This window comes from Sphaeramia orbicularis, chromosome 19 (assembly GCF_902148855.1).
Source record: "Sphaeramia orbicularis chromosome 19, fSphaOr1.1, whole genome shotgun sequence".
In the NCBI taxonomy this organism is placed as follows: Eukaryota; Metazoa; Chordata; class Actinopteri; order Kurtiformes; family Apogonidae; genus Sphaeramia; species Sphaeramia orbicularis.
This window is the reverse complement of record NC_043975.1, coordinates 13,882,787-13,907,827: the sequence shown is the minus strand read 5'-3', so window position 1 is coordinate 13,907,827 and position 25,041 is coordinate 13,882,787. Positions and strand designations below refer to the sequence as shown.

General features: G+C 34.6%; 1 protein-coding gene across 4 annotated transcripts in view; it reads right to left on the bottom strand.

Annotated features, from left to right (window-relative positions):
- The window catches only part of LOC115410373 (calcium-activated potassium channel subunit alpha-1-like), a 283,875-nt gene that overhangs the window by 57,715 nt on the left and 201,119 nt on the right, over positions 1-25,041 (bottom strand). For 2 of the 4 annotated variants that reach the window (XM_030122000.1, XM_030121997.1), the window contains exons 10-20: positions 24,419-24,529; positions 23,038-23,143; positions 22,028-22,110; positions 20,947-21,016; positions 19,742-19,897; positions 18,729-18,838; positions 15,457-15,525; positions 13,569-13,655; positions 12,720-12,796; positions 8,789-8,797; positions 4,936-5,109 (exon numbers count right to left, since the gene is read on the bottom strand). In XM_030122000.1, the coding sequence (XP_029977860.1) occupies positions 4,936-5,109; positions 8,789-8,797; positions 12,720-12,796; positions 13,569-13,655; positions 15,457-15,525; positions 18,729-18,838; positions 19,742-19,897; positions 20,947-21,016; positions 22,028-22,110; positions 23,038-23,143; positions 24,419-24,529 (1,052 nt within the window). The remainder of the gene's footprint in view (positions 1-4,935; positions 5,110-8,788; positions 8,798-12,719; positions 12,797-13,568; positions 13,656-15,456; positions 15,526-18,728; positions 18,839-19,741; positions 19,898-20,946; positions 21,017-22,027; positions 22,111-23,037; positions 23,144-24,418; positions 24,530-25,041) is intronic. The other 2 variants (XM_030121998.1, XM_030121999.1) reach the window with 2 other exon arrangements.

The following is a 25,041-nucleotide window of genomic DNA, read 5'->3' as shown; positions in this document are numbered from 1 at the left end:
GTGTAAAAAACAAACAAACAATACAAAATATAATAGTAATAAAACTGTATTGGCTACATACATATTCATATATTTTTTTAAAAAGTAAGCTTTGTGTCTGAGCTACTCTAAAAGTGCTCATATTAGTTCCATATATTGGTTATCAGTTTCCCTGACTGACCAAAACTCAGCATTGACTGGACCAGCAGCTTCAAAACTAAAGTACATTTTAAGTCTACTTTACTTTTTTTTTTTTTACCTAAATCTGAAATCTTCAGTAACATGGCTCCTCAAGAACATGAGAAATATAAGCTCAGTGACTCCAAAAAACCTAGAAATTGCCTGGAAAATAGACTTAAATTACTTAAAAAATAAAAGTATAAACCCACTGGACGCCAAAAAGCTAAGGCTCACTCACATTTCCCATAATTTAGAAATTTCCATTAATAATTTAAACTAATACTTTTGATTTTACTTAACATTTACGCTTCATGTTGGTTTTTCATTCAATTCATCATCCCCTGTATGTTTTGATGGTTGTTACTCTATCATTTACTATTATTATTGGCGGTTTTACTGCAGCACTTGCTGTTAATTTATCATGTTGTAAACTCAGCTGTAAAAAAAGGGCTTCTGTTCCTTAATATATGTTTTTTATATGGTGTATTTTTTTTTCATCCCCCTCCAAAAACACAGTTCCCCTTTCATCTGTGCGGTGGACACAACCTGTGCAGATGCATGGAAGTTTCTGCGAGTCCCACACATGCTCATTAGTACCTTATTTCAACCCCTTGCTCACAATAAAGGTCATGCATTGAGCTTAAGGCAGGACAGTGACAGCGATGTTCAAACAGGGACCTTGCTGGTCCTGGCATCTGTCGCCTGCAATCGGAGGGCGCGAGCAGAGTCACAGGACTAACAGGCTAGCATCTGTCCCACAACCAGAGAGGAGGAGAGGGGCGGGGGCACTCGGCTGCCTGGTGGTTAGGAACTGTCAGGCTGAGTTTCATGACAACCGGTAGCACTCCAAAAATGAAAATGCAAACATAATTTCCATGTCAGGCTGCATAAGGCCTCGCTGTGTGCACGGCGCGCACCGTGTCGACAGCAGCTCTGCAGCTCCGCTCGAGCACGGCGAGCAGGCCAACGCTCACAGCACACGAGCCTGGAAGACATGTGGAGGGTGGAAACGCCCGCAGACGCTCAGCTATACACTGAACGCTCTTTGATCAGGAGACGCTCCCTAAAAATATATGACAGTCTACAATGTTTTCCAGCAAATTGTATCAACGCGCTGCAAACTCAGACACATTCCTCATGCCTTCTGTGATACATCAGAACAGTTTAACATGCCCTCTGGCTTTAAAGGGGAATACCGCTCAAATTAAGAATTTATATAGAGCTCAATCCAGTTCAGATCAATACAGTCAAAGCCAATACGACTCTATTGTCTTCCACTACTTTTTCCAGCCGACACAGCCCTGCTCTACTCGACCATGTTACTCCTCTTACCATCTCGTTTTAGGAGACGAACAAACTCAATCCCAGAGCTCCAGCACTGACAACAAATGGGCCACTGCTTTGTGTACTGAAGGTTTTTAGGGGGTTATAATTTAATAAACCTCCGTTGTGCACTGCTGTCATCCGAAAATCCCCTGAGGCGGTCCGAGGGTGCCTCTTAAAGACATTTATCATCACATATACGATTTGGGTTGTTTGGATTCTTGTGTAGAATCGGGGACTCCCCTCTGCAGTGACATCTGAAAACATCTGAATAAAAACCAGTGATCACATGGTAACTAAACACCGTCTTATTAAAACTCTTTATAACCCAGTTCACTGTGAACTGGGTTAAGAGTCCGGTTTAGACCAGCTCTAATGCCATCTATGTTGTTTTTAAAGTGCTTTATAAATAAGGTTGAGTAGTAGGTTTTATATATGATGGACAGATTGGATGGCATCTTTAATTTCATTGTACTTGTGTAACAGAGTCAATTATTTCGCAGCAATGTGGGTATGTATATGATATTGTGTATTGTTATAATTACACAAAATCTGTTCATGTTATTTCCATTTCTTTTGGTTGGTACCTGACATTGTGGGCCTCCAGGTCTGTATGTGGAACTTTTAATTTGAGTCTGTTCCCCATCAAGCAATTTACAGTGTGTCACTACGCACTATAACTGGAGTTTTCGCGCCTTTGCCTCTTCCATTTTGTTCCGGATTTCTGTGGGAGAGGTAAGCAGCCGTGCAGTTCATGAAAATTTTTGGTTTAGCCTCTGCTAATTAAATTTTTTACATGAACTGCCTAGCTCAGGCTGTATGAGGTGCTTACAATGTGCTGAAACACGTTTCTGTGTCATTTTGGTTTGTGTAGGAGCTTGTTTTATGGGGGTCGCTGACCAGAGGTTTTTGTGTTTTTCTGTCATTTGTCAGGAACAGAAAAAAAAACAATGAACAGAGACTGCCTCCAAAGACATATGTGCGGGTCTCATCCTGAACAAAGAACACAACGCAGAGTTCGACACCACCGGTTACACTTGTTAAAATGACAATAAAAACATTCTATTCTATTCTGATTTAGTTTTTGGACCGAAGATGCCAAGACTTGACTGATGCATTATCCCTTCATGTATGGTGTCACTCAAATCTCAATTAAAACCACAATATTTGCAATAATTACTCCTAATGAGTCATTTTGGCTTAGATATAGCACTACAAAACCAAAATTACTACACGGATTGTCTAATTAGTAATTAATATATATCCACTACAGCTACATTTTACATTAAATTCATTAACTTATCATACGTCAACTGGATTTTAGCTTTATCCAATCCATTATTATTGAAAGGTCCATTTATTAATTAATGATCAATTTACTAATTTTTCTTAATGAAGGAGAGCACTTTTCAGTTTATATTTTGTGCATAAAATTTACTGTAAAAAATGTGTTATTTTTTTATGTTTTACAGTTAAATATATGTTGTTAAAAAAGTTTTGAAACTATAAACGGACACCTTTGGCACAGGAACAAATTTTGCCTCATTTACTTGAGTCAAAAATACTGAAGCGGGAGTTGGGGGTACTTAGCTAAAAAAAAGTATATTTCAGGGGGTACTCCACTGTAAAAAGTTTGAGAACCACTGCTTTAAAGCATACTTTTCAAATATTAAAACTTTTTCCTATAATTCTGTGTACTTCTTCATAAAATCAAAAAAATTTATTGGTGTTTTTTATGCTTTCCTCCCCTGTGAGTGGGGGTCTTTTCTTCTTCTAATATTACTAGATAATGTGTTCAAGTTACATAACTGTAGGCTCTCAGGAGAGATACAGTATGTCAGTGGTTCCCAACCTTTTTTGGCTCGTAACCCCATTTTAACATCACAAACTTCTAGCAACCCCAGATATTCAAAACAGAGACATGCACTGGAAAAAAAATCAATATCTTACCAAGTGTATTTTTTCTCATTTCTAGTCAAAATATCTCATCACACTTAAAATACGACATAATCACCTAAAGAGTAATGTTTCCGTGACATATAAGAACTTATTTTTAATCAAATAGATCTTGAAAATCTTATTTCAAGAAATCTTACCGAGATAATTTTCACTTGTTCCCTTGGCAGATTTTTTTTTTTTGCTTGAATTAAGCAACAAAAAAAAAAAAATCTTGAATTAAGCAAGAAATCTGCCAACAGAACAAGTGAAAATTATCTCAGTAAGACTTCTTGAAATAACATTTTCCAGATCTATTATCTAAAAATAAGTTCTTATATCTCACTGGAAAGTTACTCTTTAGGTGATTTTGTCTTATTTTAAGTGTGATGAGATATTTGGACTAGAAATGAGAAAGATACACTTGGTATGATTTTGATTTTTGCAGTGTGTTTTTGCTAAAAAATCAATTTGTTTTTGATCATGTAATAGTTTGCTATACTATGTTGCAAATAAACTTTAATTTTAGACGACATTTAGTCTATATAATATATATTATTATGGATGGAGGCAGAAAAGCCAGGTGTAGATTACTGCACAAAGTGAGAATTTGATTTTCCTTGGTCAGGATATGTACAGTCAGTCCAGCTTGGATTTACAAGGCTGACAATTAATACTGAACAAACAAGAACTCAAACTATGAATTATGAAAGAGCTGCAGCATCTGAAACCGACCACAATGAACATTTGAAAAATGAACAGTACCACAGTGCTTCAGTTTCAGCTTCAGAGTTTGTCATGTCTTTCATGTATTGGGATTGTCTCTGTCAACTCACCATAGATTTTTTATGAGTAAGTTTTTATTGATATTTTTATCAATTACTAGAAATTTTAGGCGACCCCATTTGAATTCCAGGTGACCCCAAGGTTGAAAAACACTGCAGTATGTGCTCTACATTGCCTCTAGATGTTGACTTTTCTCGATAGCACACTGAATTTTTACATTGAAAATACAGTCGGCCCTGGTTACAAACTAAACACAGCTTTGATTTCCAAGTTTGTGAGTGCATCTGATGTGTTTTAGGGATGCACAGCTGCACGCCTTTATAGCTTCAGCTGTTACTTCTTGCATAAATCATAGGTTTGGCGAGGTCACTGCAGGGGGAGACGCTCCAAATCCCGTTTTTATTCCAGTGAAATCACCGGGAGGATTAGTTTGGACACTTTAGCTTCAGTGACTGTTGATCTGATGTAAACCACAGGTCCTTTTCAGTTCATTCTCCGATAAAAAAAAAAAAACAGTAAAACATACCAGCATGCTTCACAACAGCTCAAAGTCACCTCCAAAAGTAGCAACATAGGGGAAGAGCGCCAGCTTGGTGAAAATCATAAAGTTAAAGCGACATCTATATCCATGACAGTGACGACACAGCTGCTAGAGCTACACAGCACATAAGCCCAAGACACAGCGACTGCACTTACAAACACTGAAGAGCACATGTCATGGCGACAACTTACAGGCACGTAAAGTGGCTGAGCAATCATTAACAGAGACAGCAGAGAGTGGGATGTCACGTTGAGGGGAGTCCATGTTACAACGCACATTAACCGGCATGCAAGAGCAGCCTCGCTCTGAGCGGCCGCAATCAAAACAACATGCCAGTCGCATTTTCTTGTAGGCAGGCATCTTGGCTACAGTCATGGGTTCAGACGAGAGGAGAGGAAGAAGAGGTTAATGCTGAGGAAGGCTGCTGCACAACACAGGGCTAAACTTCAACTTTTAGGAGAAATAGGATCATCTTAACCCTTTATCGGGCAAGTGACTGTTTTTGGTAACTTCTACATACATTACAAGACAGTGACAGCAACAGTTAAAGTGAGGACAGTGAGTCAACAATCTCAGGTCCCATGTGGTCTACAGGGTCTGTAAGGTCCACCTCTGCATGAACAGTGAGTGTACCTGCTTTGTTAGGTACCATGGAGTAATGGTACTAGTGTAAGGAATGATGCTCAAAGGGATAATATGGATGTGGACAGGTGTCTGGATCAGCACATACACTACAAACAAAAAGTTAAGGACATTTTTAATTTTTGGGCTATTTTTTTCATTCGGGATTCTTGCACAGCACTTTTTACTTTTTTGTGTGTGAATTGAAACACATTTTTTAATGACCAGACATTGTTTTATTTGCAAATGGCAAAAATGACACAAAAAAAAAAGTCAAAAAAAAAAAAAAAAAAAGAAATATCCTTAACTTTTGGTTTATAGTGTATGTTGGTCTAATGTTGTCAAAGTGATGTTGTAATGTTTTAAAATACATGTTCCTTTCATCCTACATGTGTTTTTCTTGTATTTTTCATATATACTTCTTGGATTTTTTTTTTTTTTTTTGCCACATATGGATAAGAAACCAAATATGTTAACTTCATTTACCGTGATTTTCTACATAATAAAACAATTTGAAAATTTTCACAAAAGTAATAAAGTCTTATGTCCTCTAATAACACACTACGGCATTGTAAGGTGTTGAAGTAAATAAGTACATTTTCCTACACTCTAGGAATCAAAAATGTTTACCAGTATGGCCATGAAATGCATTAAATTCTGTTACAAGTAGTCTGAAAAAGGTTTTAAAATGTCTTAAATTTAACTTGTAGAAGGAAAATGCAATATGTGCCGATATGCAAGATTATAGCCAAGGCTAATTTACATCTTTTGTCCCTACATAAAACAACATAGTTCATGTAAAACAATACAATTTTGGATTTTTGTGATTTTTCATCGCAATTCTAATTGGAGTCTACTTGTGAGGCTAGCCAAGAAACTGCAGAAATATGAAATGCATCAAACAGAGCTGAAATCTGCATAAAAAGTACAAAACCTTAATAAAAAAAAAAAAAAAAAAAATGTTACTTTAATTTAGCATTTTTACACAGTAGCTACTGCTTTGTGCTAAGTGTCACAAAATCCAAAACATCACCATATAGCAAGTCATGTTTTCCTTTTTTTTTTTTGTCTTTTTTCCATTTTCTGCAATTAAATCTCCCTAAATGTGGATCTTTAAATTGCAACCATTTACAATTACATACTCGCACATATTGATTGTAAAACTGTGCAGCAACAGTTGTAATAAATGAGTTAACAAATGAACCGTGCTGCTTATTAGTGAGGAGGAATGCTGTTTTCTCACAGTGTGATCATGTGAATATGTTATTTTGCTCCATTTGTCTTTTTATGTTACATCTGTAAAATTGCGGGTCAAATTATTTTTCAGTTTGAGACCTAAATGTGGTATGTGGTGTCTCAAATGTACAAAAATACATAATAAATAGCCATTAATCTACATTTATCCTGACTCTTCCACTGTCACGACGACTCTTAAAGTCTTTTCTTATACTTGTTTGGCTTCTTTAAATCTTGTTACGTCTTATATGACTCTGTCTTGTTACACCTTTTACATATTTTTCATGTTTTTATGCCTTTCACATTATTTTCCTCTTGTTGCATCTTTTACATCACTTTAATCTGGTTATATCTTTTACTACACTTCACAAAGCTTATATATTCTTATCTGTTTAAATTTATCAAAAATATTAAAGTAGGTTTTCCTCTGATCCTAAGTTTGGAAAAAACTGCTTCAAGTGCACGGTTCTACAAAAGATCTGAAATTTGTGAACTGAACTAAACAAAACTTAAATTTAATCATGAATAAAGTACGAAAGAGGATTAGGACCACTGGGAAAAAAATAAATAAATAAAAAAATAAGATCAAATATACATTTTTAAAAATTATTTTTCTGAGAAAAAAAGTCAGAATTCTGAGAAAAAAAGTCAGAATTCTGACTTTTGTTTCTCAGAATAATAATATAAAATAAAATATATATTGGACTTTAATTTTTAAAATTTTTTTTCAGTGGCCCTAACCCTTTTCCGTAATAAAGTGATCAGTCATTGAAGTGGCTTTTCTATCAATACTTTTATGGATTAATTAAGTTTTCACTACATACTGTAACTGATTATTCAATTTATTTTCTTAATCTTTTGTGCAACTAATGATTTTTTTCTATTTTCTACTAAACCTTAAACTCCTGATCCAGGGTTTTGTCGGACTACAATATCGAGTTTAATAAAATGTAAACCAATAAAAGTAGTTCATCAATAATTTTTTTTGTATACATAAGATACACTCAAGATGATGATTTTCTGTTTCAATAAAAAAGACTATTCTCCTAAAAAGTAACAAAATATTATTTACTGATTTATATCTTATTTGTTTAACCCATAAAGACCCAGTACTACTTTTGTGTCAGTTCCCAAATCAGTTTTTCTTTCTATTCTATTTCTATATCTATTTCTTTCTATTTTCTTTTCTATTTCTTTCTTAAGTGATTTATCACCATTTATTATCATATTATCCTCGGTATTTTGCACTTTTTCATCGAAAATCGGGTATTTTCCTGTATTTAATTTACTAATGATGTACTTTATTCACTATTCTGATATTACATTTGAGGGTTATTATATCAAAAACAGAGAAAACTTAAGAAAAAGTGACTTTTATAGTAAAATATATCATTAACTGAAACTAAAAAATAAGCATCTCCAACAACTGTCTGTGTTTTACTGGTGAATCAGTGTTGTAGAAGATAACAGTGTTTCCAGGTTCACTACGGAGCCTCTGAACGTCCAAATGGGTCATGAAAAGACGACAAACTTCATTTTACACCAATTATTTACATGTATTGATAGGATTAATGGATCAACAGGTATTAAACTGTTTACAGCAGTAGGTGATTTCAGACACCAGTGGCTGTTTGGGTCTGTATGGGTTAAAATGACCATAATTATCTGTTATATTTGAAAATACTTTAAACTGTTGGAGTACGTTTCACCCAAAACCCTCTTTGATGTTTCTAATATGAGTTACACATTAAAACAATGTGAAATGTTCCTTTTTCTCCTGGTCATTTTCTGTTCATCCTGAGTTTACAAGGTTTTTTCACTGGACTGTGAGGACATCTAGTGGTCATATTTGGTATAACAGACTCATGCACTGTTGATGTTTAGGTGATTAGATGCTGCATTAAGTTTTGGAACTCATGTTCATAATATTCCTGTAAAAAAAAAAAAAAAAAAGTGTACTTTATGATCACATGTTAATCTCTATCTTTCTAGGTCTTTAGTCCAGTTTTATTTATTGCTCATATTTGTTTGTGGAGAATTTTTCCTTCTTTTTGTAGCAGCGTGCACATAAAAACGAGGGGGGTCCAGGCATTTTCCATGCAACATTTACAGTACATTCAGACAGGCTGCTTCAGTCGGGGGCGGCAGGCTGTGTTTCAGAACAGGAGATAAATCCACATTACTCACAATATATCACTATAATTACAGAACGTGTTCCCAAGCAGCAGGAAAAGAATATAGCAAATGTTAGAATTCAGTGTCAGCTGTAGATAAATGTTACAACCATCCAGGAAGCTGTTAATGTCACAGGTATCAGTGAACTGGAACTCAGATGGAATTTATAGAAAATAAAACCGTACATGTAAAAGACACAAAGACAAACACCACATTTACATACAGAGGAAACGGACACTGTTTGTATGAATACTGACATAAATCCAATAGAAAATAGATTAATAGAAGCAAAAAAAAAAAAAAAAAAGGTTGGTCGGAAAAGTTATGAAAGTTTAAGGGATGAGTTCACCCAGGGCCTGTATTCAGCCAGTATACAGGGTGTATCCAAAAAAAAAAAACAAAAAAAAAAAACTATACATTCTGAAAAATTACCCCCAGTTCCACATTTGATAACACTGGTCAACAACAAATTTATTGTTTAAGTTTTTTGAGCTGATTTAGGATCATTTTGGTGTGCTGAATCCAAAAATCACATGAATTTTGCTCAATCAGGTCAACTTTCTGAACTATGCTACATATTGGCTTTTTAACATTTTTGCTTACATTTATGGGCATTTTCACATCATATGATACAAAATTCTTTCATATTTCTTGCAATAAACGAGTTCTGAAGATTTTACTTTTGCCAATTTATGATTGTGTTTTTTTAATATTACAGGTGAATGAAATGGCTTTGACTAGAAGATCTTGCAAAAATAAGCCTGATGTATTCTGCTACATCTGCGGTGAATACACCATTGTACCTAACAGGAATCAAGTCACAAGTTTCATAAAGTGTGCTTACCAATCTTATTTTGGTATTAATTATTATATTTTGTGAGAAGATCAAATTAGAAAAAAAACCTGACCTGATTGAGAAAAACAGATGTCATTTTTGGATTTAGCGGTGCAAAATGGTCCTAATTCAGTTGAAAAAAAACCTAGACAACTTGCAAAAAACATTTTTTTGTAACCCAGTGTAATTTTTGGAATTTTCTTTTCTGGACGTCAGTAGGTAGGGGATTGGTGGATATTTGTCCAAATTTACAGACCCAGGTTTACATGCATGAGTGAGCAGGGGCAAATTGCGCAATCCGAGTTAAAACTGGTTTGCGTGAAGTAGTGGTGGGATTTAAATCCAATAAAACGTCATGGGAGGGGATGTAGAAGCTAATAATGTAATAACAGTCGATAACGTAATAACGGCCAATAACCTAAGAAATTTACGATTTTTAAAAGGTAATAGGCCAATAACATAATATCTGGCCAATAACGTAATAAAAGTCCTGAACTGATAACGTAATAGCTTTTGGCCAGTAACGTTATAACTTATTACGTCATTGGCTCAGTTATTACATTTGCAAAGAATTTTTTTTTTTAACCAGGCCAATAACATAATAACCACCCAATAAGTTATAACGTTATAGACCAAAAGTTAGTACATTATCAGTTCAGGACTTTTATTACGTTGTTGGCTAGATATTACGTTATTGGCTTACTACATTTTAAAACTGGCAAATTTATTACGTTATCGGCTGTTATTACATTATTGGCTTCTACAGGGGACAATGGGCATTCATCTTGTTTTCCACAAAATTGCCAGGTTACAGCATTAACACTTTGGCCACCATGCCAATTTCATGTCTTTACTCATGGCAGCTGTTCCTGACTTTCAAAGCTAATTCAACTTGTTTAAGCCTGAAAATGTCACTGAGGACAGGCCAAGTTAGGCTTAGGGTTAACCCTTGTCCCCTCCCATGACTTTTAATTGGATTTAAATCCCACCGCTACTTTGCGCAAACCAGTTTTAACTTGGATTGCACATTTTGCCCCTGCTCACTCATGCATGAAAATCTGGGTCTGTAAATTTGGACAAATATCCACCAATCCCCTACCTACCAATGTCCATAAAAGAAAATTCAAAAAATTATCAAATGCGGAACTGGTGGTAAATTTTTCAAAATGTATAATTATTTTTTTAATACACCCTGTAGTTTGGTTCATTCTAAGTTTTTAGGAACAAATACCTGTACTGAGACGATCCCTAATGGGTCAAAACACAGTAATGTACCGTCAGAGAGAGAACTTTAATTGATTACCATTCCAACATTTATTTCAATATAAAGTAGCTCCTTGTTTTGGACAATCCTTTATGGTCTAACTAAAGCAAAAATGAATTTAAAAGTAAAAATGAGGACATTTATCAACACTAATCTGTCAAATTATCTCTAAAATGTCCGTCACAGATTTCGAATACCGTGTTTTGACCCTAAAGGACACAAATGAACCGTAGATATGTGACTGTGGGCTGAATTTATAGGTCTATATGATACGATACATCACGATACTGTTAAAAAGGCAATTTGTTATTCCTTTGGGTTTTTTTAAAGATTATTTCCCGGAAGAATGGAATTACACCAGAAATATGCACAAACACTAAACACATTTTTATTTGATCCCAACAGGATCTACTGCTATATCACAACATTTTCCTGTGTTAAAACTTAAATGATGTTTTACAGACATTACAGTTTAAGGTCCTGTTCAAATGTTCATTTTCTATTAGTTAACTAACATCATAACATTATTGTTGTGCAATCCCAACAAAGGAACTACCATTATTTAATAAAAGAGTGTTAAATAATAATAAATAAAATATAAACAAAACAACAAAAATGAACCTCCACCATATCTGCATTTGAATAAATACCTAAAAATATCAATACAGTACTTTTTTATATCGATACAGTATTGTGAAATGAAGTATCAAGATATATTGCAGAACCGATATTTTCTTACACCCCTATCTATGTGTAGTATTTCAACCTAACATTATGAATGTACAGTGTAATGTCAACCTGGTTACTAACCCGCCTGTTTTTTTTTCTTCTGTCTGTTTTTTGTCTTCTTGTGCTGAATGCAAAGCTGCTGAATACTTCAATTTCCCTTGGGATTAATAAAGTATCTATCTATCTATCTATCTATCTATCTATCTATCTATCTATCTATCTATCTATCTATGTTTTTACTTGGAACAGACAATAAAGTTATCTACTTACTTATTTGATTTGTATGTTCAAAATGTTCATGTTATGTCACTGCAAAGATGAAATGGACCAAATTCCAGGTTTAAAATGCATTTATCTGACAAAATATTGAATGTGATCGCTTATTATTGATTGTTTTGACTGTTTTTTGTAAACTGGGTGAACTGATCCTTTAATAATCATACATACAGTCACGGAAAAAAATATTAGACCACCCTTGTTTTCTGCAATTTCTTGTTCATTTTAATGCCTGGTATAACTAAAGGTACATTTGTTTGGACAAATATAATGATAACAACAAAAACAGTTTATAGGAGTTTAATATCAGAGCTGATATCTTGCCGTTTTCCATGGTTTTCTTGATTATAACCAAAATCACTTCAGTTCTTACATCAAAAGCTATGGCATTGTACTGACAAAAACAGTGCTTTTAGGCATTCCATGTTTTCTTTTCTGCTTGTTTTAGTCACATGATACACACAGGAGTTAGTAGTTGATTGCATAACCATTGTTTTGATGACTTTTGATGGTCTAATAATTATTTCCACGACTGTATTAATATCATCCAGAGCCCAAACATGTATTTGTACAAGGTAAACTTATCGTGCACCTGTTTGTTTTGTCTGTGTGGAGAAACTGGATCACTTCGAACACAAGTTACAAGGTTTCAGGGACTAAAATATTAATGCAGGAGCTACTAGGAGTTCACACAGGAAGCCTCACAGGTCACGTAAAGACATCCTCATCTATTAGTTAATACGATCTGTGTTGAATCAGCAAAGGCTTTTAGATTACGACACACACTGTAGGTGTTTATACTGTATAATTAAACTGTATTTTTATTGGAGAATACTTACATTTCTTGCATCCACACTTCTTTATCCTTTTGGGATCAGTAATGTCATCATGACAGGCTTTACAGTAAAACAGCGCCCTGAAGAAGAAACAAAAATAAATCATCCATAAGACTGAGAGGCTTATATCAAAATAGTTAAATTAAATAAATGCAGTGATGACCTGTTTTGGTTGATATCAGCTCACTACGAACAAACTAAAAAGTATCTGATAGAGTTTATGTGAAGAAAAACTGATGCATTGTGTTGTAAAGAAAGAAACTGTAGGTGCAAAGTAATGAATATTAGATTTAATGTGTCTCTGAATAATTAAATCTATTGAATATACAGGTTTGCTCATTATACTGATGCACAAAATTAAATATAATAATAAATAAAGTACCGACTTGAAAAGTTAAAGGTAGGGTTTTGATATATGACACATACTTATAAATAAATAAAAATAAATTTTTATTTCACCATTTTTTTCACCCATTGACAAAGCAGGGTTTATGCCCAGTACTGTGTCCAACCACCAGAGGGCAGCAACCTCAATATCAAAACAATGAACAAGACAGTAAAACTCGAAAAAAATGATATTATTTTGAGGCTTTGTTGTATTTTTGTTTTAATTCTAACATTTTTTGCAGCTTGAAGCAGAAAACTGACACTGTTTGAATTGTTAAACTTTAAGTGAATCTGGATAGATTTAAGCTTTACGAACTGTACTTTAACTCAATGAAAAGAACATGGACACTGATATTTTACAGTGACAGCTTATGCAACGTAGCAGAGAAAAACAAGACGACAGAGCTTTTATCAGTGAGACTTAATTTATTTTGACACCATTTAACCTCAGATCACTTTAATTACCTCTTTACTTCTTTGGCATCACTGGCGATGAAGAACCCCAAGGTCCCCTCCTGCATTTTCACATGATTCCCGGGGTTTATCAGGGTGCTGTGAGGATTTACAAAAAAACCAAAACATGTCACAGCGGAAAGTTCTATCACAGCATTTGAAAGCTTTGCACTAATCACTGGCAGTGGTTCGCAGAGGCAGGATCAGTTTTTGCTGCTCTTTTTGGTGGGAGGATTGCATTTGTTTACTAAATTACAATGAAAGGGAGAGTGTGGTGAGACTTCAGATGGGAGAAAAAAAAAGACCACCTGAAACAAAGCTACAGCTGTGCTTAACCTTTTTTTAAAAAAACTCTTCTTACTGAAATTATAACAACGACAATATAAAAAAAGTCATATATAGTATTCAATATATATGTGTCAGAACAAGAACACTACAACTACACTCACATGTACACAAACACAAAAAAAGGAGGGGAGGTCTGTCTACTTACTTAATATTAAAGTAATGTGCTTAACCCTTTTAAGACTGGCATTATAACAGACCTCTATTTCACTTTTTTTTCCTTCTCTCTCTGGGGTTTATTTAATTTTTTTTCCAGTTCTCTATTAGGATTGTCCACGGTTCACATGTTTATCCACAAAATAATTCACCGTTCTCATCCATTCATCTGAAAATTACAATTGAATCTCACAGCGATATGTCCGTAAACCTACAGACAATACAGATAAGGATGACTGGTCCTCCCTCAGCATTAAAAAAGATGTAATTTATACAATACAAAATTAAGACCTAAACTCCCTAGAACAGGAATGCTGGGGTGCACATTTGTGATATTAAAAAATTAAAAGAAAAAAACCGATACAAAAGGGTTAAAAAGGAAAAAGTGGTGAAATGGACATAAGACACGGCCTTGGATAAACAATGGTTGACTCTGGGGTTTAACTGTCTGTATGTTATGTATTATTGCTAGTCCTACATTATGTTACATCGTCCTTATCACACCTGCTTTGCTAAAAAAAAGTTCAATAAAAATATGTTTGAACAAAAAAAAAACAGGCTGCCTAGGTGTTTTCATATTTTCTTTGCTATAAAAGTGTCAGAAAATGTCTCTTTTGCCAATTCTTAAGCACCTTTGTTTTCAGGAAGAACTTAACTTTCAATATCTGGCCATTAATTATCAGGATTATAAATAATAAATGCTTAAAACTGTGTTTTAGTAAAAAAAAAAAAAAAAAAAAAAAACAACTTGAAGATTTTTGCATATTTATTATCAGAAACAACTCTAAATGTCCATAACAAAACTTTTTCAGATTACAAAAATAAACTTTCAACTATTTTACATCTGCTCCAACATGTTTTTGGTCTTGAACATTCAGTATCCATATTATAGCTTCATATTTTTTTGTTATTTCCAGGCGTTTTTTAGCCTCTGGAGTGTCTGAAACAGTTCCTTTCTACTTGTAACAGAGTCCCATATTGTTGCTGTATAGTGTTATATAGTGTCGGAAAGTGCAGGATCTCAGCTTTCTGATGCCAGTTGAATTTTGTGGATAGCACAAACTGTTCAGGAGTTACAGTAATTTAAATGCTGTAAATTGCAAAATGTAGCACCGGCGAGATTGCTGTTGTTAAAGGGTTAAAGAAAGCAGCTGTCGCCTCTCCCATTAATGTCAGGATGTTAACAGACAAGCCTGTGAAGTTGGCAAACGAACCAATTTTGACGCTAATTTGGCCTGTTTAGTAAAGCCTGCTCTGTTTGCAGTCACACGGCAGAGCTTCAGCACTCCCAGGAAACACTGACAGCAGAAGCAGCTGCATATTAAAGCTTTTGCTTCCATGAATTTTAATGCCTTCTGCAATCCTTCCTTCCTTGATCTGTTGTGAGTGCATCACTTACCTGCTCTCCCTTTGATCAGACTTGTACTCTATAGCGATCAGGAGGAGCTTTAGCTTCACGTAGCACAGCCTGCAAAAGAGCATTACAATACAATTACACGCAAGCTACTTACTTTAGGCTTTCACAAAGACATTAGGAGCTGGTAATAATATAAGCAAACATCTAACGTGGAAATGTTGGGGGTTTGAAATGATAAAGGCACATAAAGCTAAATACTGTCATTTTGAGACTGCTTGTAAATCCTTTAACTTGATTTTAATTAATTAGGCTTTGGTGCTAAAGTTGATTTTTCTAGATAATTAGTTTATGATTTTCTTGGAACAGCTAAAATAACCTCTTAAGACCCAACAATGCATTTTTGTGATGAGAATTTCAAAACTTTATAAAAAAAAAAAAAAAATGCAGTAAAGCCTATGTAAAGGACATTCCATGAACAAATGTTTCAAAAATGTGTCTGAGAAAACGGTTGAATCGTGTAGTTTCCTGTCAAGACAATTATTTAAGGTAAAAAATACCTTTTTTTTTTTAAACATTCCTGGTTCTCAGGAGGATATGATTGTTAAACTTAATGTGACAGAGATCAGCTTTAGTCGAGTTTAGCTGCTAAAGACTTAATTTATGAACTCATCTACCTCATGTTGCATTTCCTGTACAGTAAGTAAAGGTTTGGGGCAGAACTGAAGGAAACTAACAAAAACAAAAAAAGAATTAAAACCAAAGACCAAGTTGCAATGCTGGTCTTTTTTTTTTTTTTTTTTTTTTAAGGATGATACACTTTTCAAAACAGAGATGTTGACTCCTCAGAGGTCAGAACCAGACTGAACAGTGAGCTGTAACCACCTTTCATCCACACCCACTCAGGACAATCGCCTTCAGCTGTGGTGGGAACACTCATCAGCTTTGTTTCCTGGGATTTCAGCTGATAGATGTTTCTGTTTGAAGATCATCAAGAAGGATCTGAACTCATCAGAGGTGGTTTGTTGTTTGGAGAAATTCTAACTTGGTCTGCAGTTTTATTCATCTCTGAGTTCTGAGGTCAGGTTCTAGGCTTCTACTCTGTCCTCTATATGCATATATACAGTCCTGTGTAAAAGTCTTAGTCCAACATTAGTTTATTAAAGTTCTAATGTCCACACATACGCATTTCTCAGCCTCTGTACTGAGATCCAACCTGACATACACTACAAACAAAAAGTTAAGGATTTTTTTTATTGTCTATTTTGTCATTTTTGCAATTTGTAAATAAAACTATGTCTGGTCATTAAAAATATGTTTCAACTGAAAAAAAAAAGCCCAAAAATTAAAAATGTCCTTAAGTTTTTGTTTGTAGTGTATGTGAAGTATGTACAGCAGGAAAAATAAAGGTTTTAGGGAAAAAACAGCTTCTATAAACTAAATGTTTCTTTGCATTTAACATGTCTTTAATCCTTTTGTTCAGAAAATATGAGATTCATTGCATTAATTTTCTACCAGGTTTCATTCAACACATCAGATGTTTCTAATTGTTTGTTCTGGTTCTGACCAGACTGAACAGTGAATTGTGACCACCTTATATCCACACCCACTCAGGACAATCGCCTTCAGCTGTGGTGGGAACACTCATCAACTCATCAGCTTTGGTTTCTGGGACTTCAGCTGATTGATGTTTCTGTTTGAAGATCATCAAGAAGGATCTGAACTCATCAGAGCTGGTTTGTTGTTAAAAGAAACTGTAACTTAAGCTGCAGTTCTTAATCTGCATATCTTTAGCCCTTTTGTTCAAAAAATATGAGATTTATTGTATTAATTTTATGCCAGGTTTCATTCAACATGTCAGATGTTTCTAATTATTTGTGCTGCTTCTTGTCATGGGGTCAGAGGTTGCAATAACACTGGTCTACAAGGAAAATGCTTCCAGAATAAAAGTAATGAAATTTTACCACATGAGAGTCACTGATAAAGAAAAATCAAGTCAAAAATGCTGGCTGGCTGAACTTTCCAAGATACAGCCTTGGGTCAAAATGTGAAATTCAAGAATTAACGAGAGAATGGGTTTGACTCAAAAGGAATATTTGTCTCAGAGCTACAAGATCTACTTCAAAACACTGTCTGCACATTAGAATACATTCACTTTACAGGTTCTATTTAGTGGAAGATTTATAAAACTATTATAGAAATGTACATAAACCAATATATATGTGTAATAACACTTAATCATATACCTTGAAAACATCAGCAAACCGGCACTTTTGTCATTTATTTTCCCACTAATCTTATTAAAATATGTAACATTTAGCACATTTAATCTCTGAAGCAAATCATTTCTAAAAAATTGTAGACCAGTGTAATTAATGATTTTAATCTTTAGAACCCATTTAGTTCAGGGTTTTTTTTGTGTGTATTTTAAGGATGTGCACATATTTCCTGTATTTTCTTGTTGTATCTGAAGAAAAGGGAATGAGAAATAAATATGTTTGCTCATTTTAATCCTGAAAAAACAACAAAACCAAAGGTTTATAAAACTAAAATACTAAAATGATCTGATAAGAAGTAGAAGAAGAAGAAATTGCATTTATAAAGCACTTTTCATTCAACGGGGAGCGAAAGAAAGAGAGCGAAAGAAAGTCCAACATTAAAAAATAGAATACTACATTAAAAACAAGTGGTGCCAAGCACAACAAACCCCGCCCCTCGCACATATTGTAGCTTATTTTGGCATTGATCCACCTGATGTCATCATGTTTATGTGTGTGCTGATGTCAGCATACACATAGACAGCATAGACAAATTTCATCTATTATAAGTAAATGGGAAGAAAATAAAGATTTTAAAATTCTTCAAAAAGTTGAACTTTGACCGACTGTTTCAAAAATGTAATCAGATCTATTCTGTCACTGGCAATCTATAAGCCCAATTTGGTATGAATTCAACCAACAGTTTTGCTGCTACAGACATTTAAAATTTCGCCCATTATAAGTAAATGGGGAAAAAAAAATATTTTAAAAATTCATAAAAAAATTTGAACTTTGACCTACTTTGCCCAAAATATAATCACATCTATTCTGGGTCACTACCAATCTATAAACCCAGTTTGGTATGAATTCAACCAATAGTTTTGCTGCTAAAGTGTTAACAAACAAACAAACCAAACCAAAGACAATACCCCTTGCCTCCCCTTGGGGGAGTGGAGTAATAAAATACTAATTGTAAAACAAAACAAATGTGAACGTGTGTGACATGTGAAATTTGTGTAAAATAAAACAGAAAAGTTGTTTGTACTTGAGTTCACTTACTCGCAAATGACAGGGAAGGACAAGCCCACGAAGGCACTGGACAAGTACTCGGTGTACATCTCATTGGCCACTCCTTCTAGGTAATACTTCTGCCACGTGTCCTCCTCAATCTGCAAAAAGGATGGACAGAAAAGCATCAACCTCAGTGTTGATAAAACCACATACAGTCAAACAATGTGATGTAACGTTAGCTTCTGTTTTCAGAACTTCATCTCTACCTACTCAACATCTGCTGCGTATGTGGATGATTATCTGGAATTATATCTGTTTATTGTGATCATCTAAGTGTCTATTTACTGGTCATTGTGTTTACTGTTATTAATTCCATCCACGCTAATGCTGAGATTTTACAAAGTGGATATATTTAGACTGTGGACAAGGAAAAGAAGAAGAGGAAGAAAAGGAGGAGGATGAAGAAGAGGAAGAAGAAGAAGAACAGGAGGAGGAGGAAGAAGAGAAGGAGGAGGAAGAAGAAGAAGGAGGAGGAGGAAGACAAGGAGAAGGAGGAGGAAGAAGAAGAAGGGGGAGGAGGAGGAGGAAGAAGAGGAGAAGGAGGAAGAAGAGGAAGAAGAAGGAGGAGAGAAGAAGAAGATGGAGGAGGAGGAGGAAGAGGAAGAAGAAGGAGGAGGAGGGAGAGGGAGAAGAAGAAGAAGAAGAAGGAGGGAGAGGAGGAGGAAGAAGAAGAAGATGGAGGAGGAGGAGGAGGAGGAGGAGGGAGAGGGAGAAGAGGAAGGAGGAGGAGGAGGAGGGAGAGGAGAAGAGGAAGAAGAGGAGGAAGAGGAAGAAGAGGAGGAGGAGGAAGAGGAAGAAGAAGAAGGAGGAGGAGGGAGAGGGAGAAGAAGATGATGGAGGAGGAGGAAGAGGAGGAGGAGGAAGAAGAAGATGGAGGAGGAGGAGGGAGAGGGAGAAGAGGAAGAAGAAGAAGACGACTACTACATGTTATTATGATGCATAAACCTCTACAGTCCCACTCTTAACCCACAGAGCAGAGGCTCAGTCTTCAGTGGGTCTACCTTGATGAAGGACCTCATGGAGAACAGGTTGGCCAACATGGTGGACAGACCCTGGGCCAGGCAGCTCTGGGCGATGAAGCCCAGTTTCAGCTCAGCGAGACAAATGGCGTCATCTCCCTCCTTCCAGGTCCAGCTCGGGATGTTCAACAGATGAGCCTGAGGAGACACCAAATATGATCACATGCTAACGTCAGTGGATTTTTGTTCCTAGGATGTTCAAAACTAGATACACTCCAAACACCTGGTGCTCAGAACAAGATAAAGTACTGTCAGTGAGAGAAGTGTTTTTGATTTTCAGCTGTTAAAGGGGTTAGATGTAGCATTTCTACTATCAAATATTAAAAAATGACTTAAAATTATCATTAGAGTGTTTAGAATTAAGAAGAGCTATAATGTAAACTATCAGCTGATGCAAGTGAAGATTATAAGAGACTGTTACTTTGATCGACTGTTAAAACAGGCATCTATTAGCATTAGTTTGAAAAAGAAAACTTAATGATACCATAATACAGATATGTGTAAACAATGAGCTTTAGACTTTAATCAGTGAGTGATACAGTCTGTGGATAGATAACATAAATTCATTGATGGTTTTGGTAGAACTAAGTGTGTTCCGGTATGAAATATCAAAAACGGAATATCAATACAACATAAAAAACAAACAAACATGGAGCTAAGCTAATAGAGCTGACAACACAGCTAATGTATCCAGACTGCATCACTCACTGAATAAAGTCTAAAGCTCATTGTTTACTCACATCTGTATTACGGTGTCATCAGGTTTTCCTTTTCAAACTAATGCAAATAGATGCTTATTTTAACAGTTGATCAAAAATAACACTGTCTCTTATAATCTTCACATGCTGCATCAGCTGATAGTTTACATTATAGCTCTGTTAGCTTAGCTCTGTTTTTAGACAGAAAACAGCCACAGTAAAACCACAAACCACCTGTTTTCCATACTGTTTGTGTTGTCAATAGCTGAACTAAGTATCTGTTTGGAATCGAACTAACGAGGTCAGAACTGTCCCAGGACAGTTTACAATATCAATACTACATACAATCTATTTAAGGTCTCTCAAAATAGTCAAAAAGTAAAAGAAAAATTAATACAGATTATTATACTCATATCCAGAATTCTGTATTTGTATAAAGTGACACCTAAAACTAAAACAGTTAAGTGTTTTTTAATCCATTATACTAACCTTATTGTGGTACTGCAACATCTGGGTGATGATTCTGATCTTTGGGTGGTAATTCTTGATGGATATTACCCTAAAAAAAGAACAAATAAACAAACAAACCATAGAATCATGAATGTCAGAGTCTGCCATCAACTACTTGCATAAGACCATCATTTACCTCCAAAATAGAGAATAATTCTTCTTTAACCCATAAAGACCCAGTGGTACTTTTGTGCCAGTTCCCAAATGAATTTTCCTCCAGATAATTATAATATTATCTTCTTATATTTTGTGTTTTTTCAGTGAAAATCATGTATTTTCCTATATTTAATTTACTGATCATGTAGATGTTCATGGAAGCTCAGATTAAAGTTGAGGGTTATTAGGTTAAAAAACACAGAAAACTGGAAAAAAAGTGACTGTTTAAGCAAAGATTTCAACAAATGAACACAAAACTGTCTCCATCCACTGTCAATGATCCAACTCCATGGGATTTACTGGTGAATCAACGTTGTAGAAGATGATGGTGTTTCCATGGTAACTACGGAGCCTCTGGACATCCAAATGTGTCATATCTGATGACCATGAAAAGGTGACAAACTGCATTTTATGGCAATTATTTACATGTATTGATAGGATTAGTGGATCAGAAGTTATAAAACAGTTTAAATCAGTCGATGATTTTGGTCACTAGTTGCTGTTTGGGTCTTTATGGGTTAAAACATAAACAAAAGGAGTCACTTCAGTTTATGTTCTATGGTCCGGTAGGGATGGAAGAACACACAACGCTCTAATTAACAGAGTTTTAATCCCAAATGAAGCCAAAGTCTTCATTGAAAACATCAGCGTTCACTCGTGTGAGCATGGAGGAAAAACATGTTGCACAGTTGACACACAGACAGAAACTATAGGACAGTTTTTTGTTCTTATTCCCATCCATTATGTCCTTGCATATTAAATATCTGACAGAAATTCTGAAAAACAAAAATTTTCTTCATCCAAACATTGTTCTAGATGCAAATAATCCTGTATTTTACTCTAAACCTGGAACCAGAGGCAATAAAACACATGTTGTGGACAGACGATGATGATGATGATTTACCTCATGATGTTGGAGGCGTCTTCAGCGTCAGGGTCAGCACAGTATTTATTGGCTAAAATCAAACAGGCGTCGGCTGATTCAATCTGCAAACAAAAACAGACGTACAAAACAATTCGATCAATACTAGGATCAACTCTGTAGTGTGATTCATTATATGGACAGAAGTATTGGGACATGTTGCATTCAGGTGTTTCTTTTCTAAAAGGAGTCTGGGATACAAAATAATAATAATGATAAATGTCATAATACAGTTTTATGTTATGATAAATATCATTGCATTGAATTGGTTAGTTTTGCCACAGAGAAGGTTTTTACTTAATTTCTCTCAACATTGATTTATTTTTATCCATGACTATGACTTTAAATATTCAAAAATGTCTAAATTTCTAAAAGTATTTTTCGTACACTGACTGTAAATAATAATTTTCTACCACAACTAACCCTCTACTTCACATTTGATTTAGGAAGAAAAATCTCCCATTAAACTTTGATGAAATATTGATGTTTTTATCTCAAATCAGCATGAACAGCTGTAGACATGATGTGTCCCAATATTTTTGTCCATATAGTTTATAAACGTCAGTATTCCCTTAAAGCTTATTGGGAGATCATGAGGAAAGTAGATAGTTCTGTTAAAAAAAAAATAAAAAAATTTATATACATATACATATATATATATATATATATATATGTTATTTACAGTCAGAGCATGACAAATATTTCAGAAATTTAGAGGTAGAACATTTAAAATCATAGTCATGGATAAAAAACAAAACAAAATAAAATTAATGTTGAGAGAAATTAATTAAAAACCATCTCTGAGGCTTTTTGGAAACAAAGATAATTGAAACAAAACTAACCAACGCAATATTTATCACAGTATAAAACTATATTATGACATTTATCATTGCTGTTTTGTATCCCAGACCCCTGTCAGAAAGCAAACACCGGAATTCAACGTGTCCCAATAGTTTTGTCCACATAGTGTATGAGTGTTTCATAACAGTTACCTTGACTCTGGCCAGGTCATGTGGGTTGAGGACAGACCCTTGGTAAAACTCCACCTGGGTGAAGTGGCGCTTGAACAAGGCTTCCAGCTCAAGATTAGGGGAAATACTGGGAAAAAAAACAAACACCAAAACAAACAGAAACGCTTCAAATCTGAGGAAAAACTGCAAACTTTAATCTGCTTGAGAGATTTAACCCTTTAAGCACCAAAGTTGAAATAATGCAACAAGTAACATTACTGACTGAAACCAACCATAGCTGCAGATAGAGTTCTAAAGCTTGTTACCACCTCCCACCAATAGATGGCAGACATGTGCCCCTTCACTCCTAACACCATATAAGGGCATGTTTCTATTCAAAGCGAAGAAGAAAATCCACTTTAAAGGTGTGGTGTAGAAAGTAAGCAAAGTTTATTTAGTTTTAATTTTGATAAATAAGAACAGATTGGGCTAAAAAGCTACTAAAACTTATTGCATTTTACTTTCTACTAATGTTTAAGTTAATTTATTTAAGGATAAAATGACAAAAAACCAACAACACAAAGGAAACTTCAGTGTAAATAAGTTCAAAGTTCTTTTTTCTTTAATGGTTGCATATTTAATGCTTTACTTTAACTTTAAAACAGTAAAAATGACATGACTTTAAGAAATTATTTTCTTTAGCTACATTTGATGTCTACTTTAGGTTTTCTTTACTGAAATGTGTAGTTATTAGCCTAAATTTCCTTTGGTTTGTTAATAGTTTCACATGACATTTTATGAGAAGCAGTATAAATACTATATTAATTTCATTGTACACATAATAAAAATATACTGATTTGTGTCTGTCTATAAGCTTTAAGGACCATTATAAAAAATTTAAATATTAAATATACACAAAGTAAAATTTTACTAAAAGTTATGCAATCCAATATGGCCACCACTATGTGATGTCAAAATATGCAAATTAGATGAATAAATTTACTCCCATCATAAACTTCAGGTCATACCCAATATTTTTCTAATTTATATAAATACTATATTAATTTCATGTTATACATAATAAAAATATAATGATTTGTGTCTTTCTATAAGCTTTAAGGACCATTATAAGAAAATTTTAATATTAAATATACACAAAGTTAATTTTTACTAAAAGTTATGTAATCCAATATGGCCACCACTATGTGATGTCAAAATATGCAAATTAGATGAATAAATTTACTCCCATCATAAACTTTAGGTCATACTCAATATTTTTCTCATTTTCAGTATGACTGTATCTCTAAACATTTTTAAGCTACGACTTCGTGAAATCTCAATATCAAAATCGAATACTTTTTTGTATTACTCTGGCGCCTAAAGGGTTAATTTTGAGACAAAAAGGACATGTTGTTGCACTTACTTATGGAGAAAAACAATTTCTACATTGACATCATCCCTGTCCTTGTGTAGGAAGTCTTTTAGGAAGTTGGACACACTCTCAAGTGTTATATGACCACACACCACAATGTGCCTGCAAAAAGAAACGCACAAACATAATGAGGCCGACGTGGATTTAAAATACACACAATAAAAACACACGTCGTCTCATCTTCATCCTGGAAACAAAGGTGACGTCAGGGGGATGTGGTGAACACGGGGCGTAATCAGAGGAGAAAGAATGTCAAATATGTTATAGGAGGACGTGTGATGTGAGATTGGGTCGTGTCGTGTCTGGGTTTAAAGGTCAGAGCGCGCTGTGGATTTTAATGTCAGATTATAAAGGATCAGAGTTTACTTAGATGGAGATTATCACATCACACACGGCCGATCTGGATTCCCACATTTCACAGGACATTTACATAAGGAGCCCAGTTTACTCCTGTCGTGTGTTTAGTAAAACTGTTACATTTGTTGAATTAGAAAGAGTTTGACTTCAGGCTCAAAATGATTATTATGTGAATTTATTACAGAGTTAATAAAGGTTTTCTGTATTTTTAAAACCCAGAAATATGAAAACAAAAAATGTTTTATCGTGTATTGTTT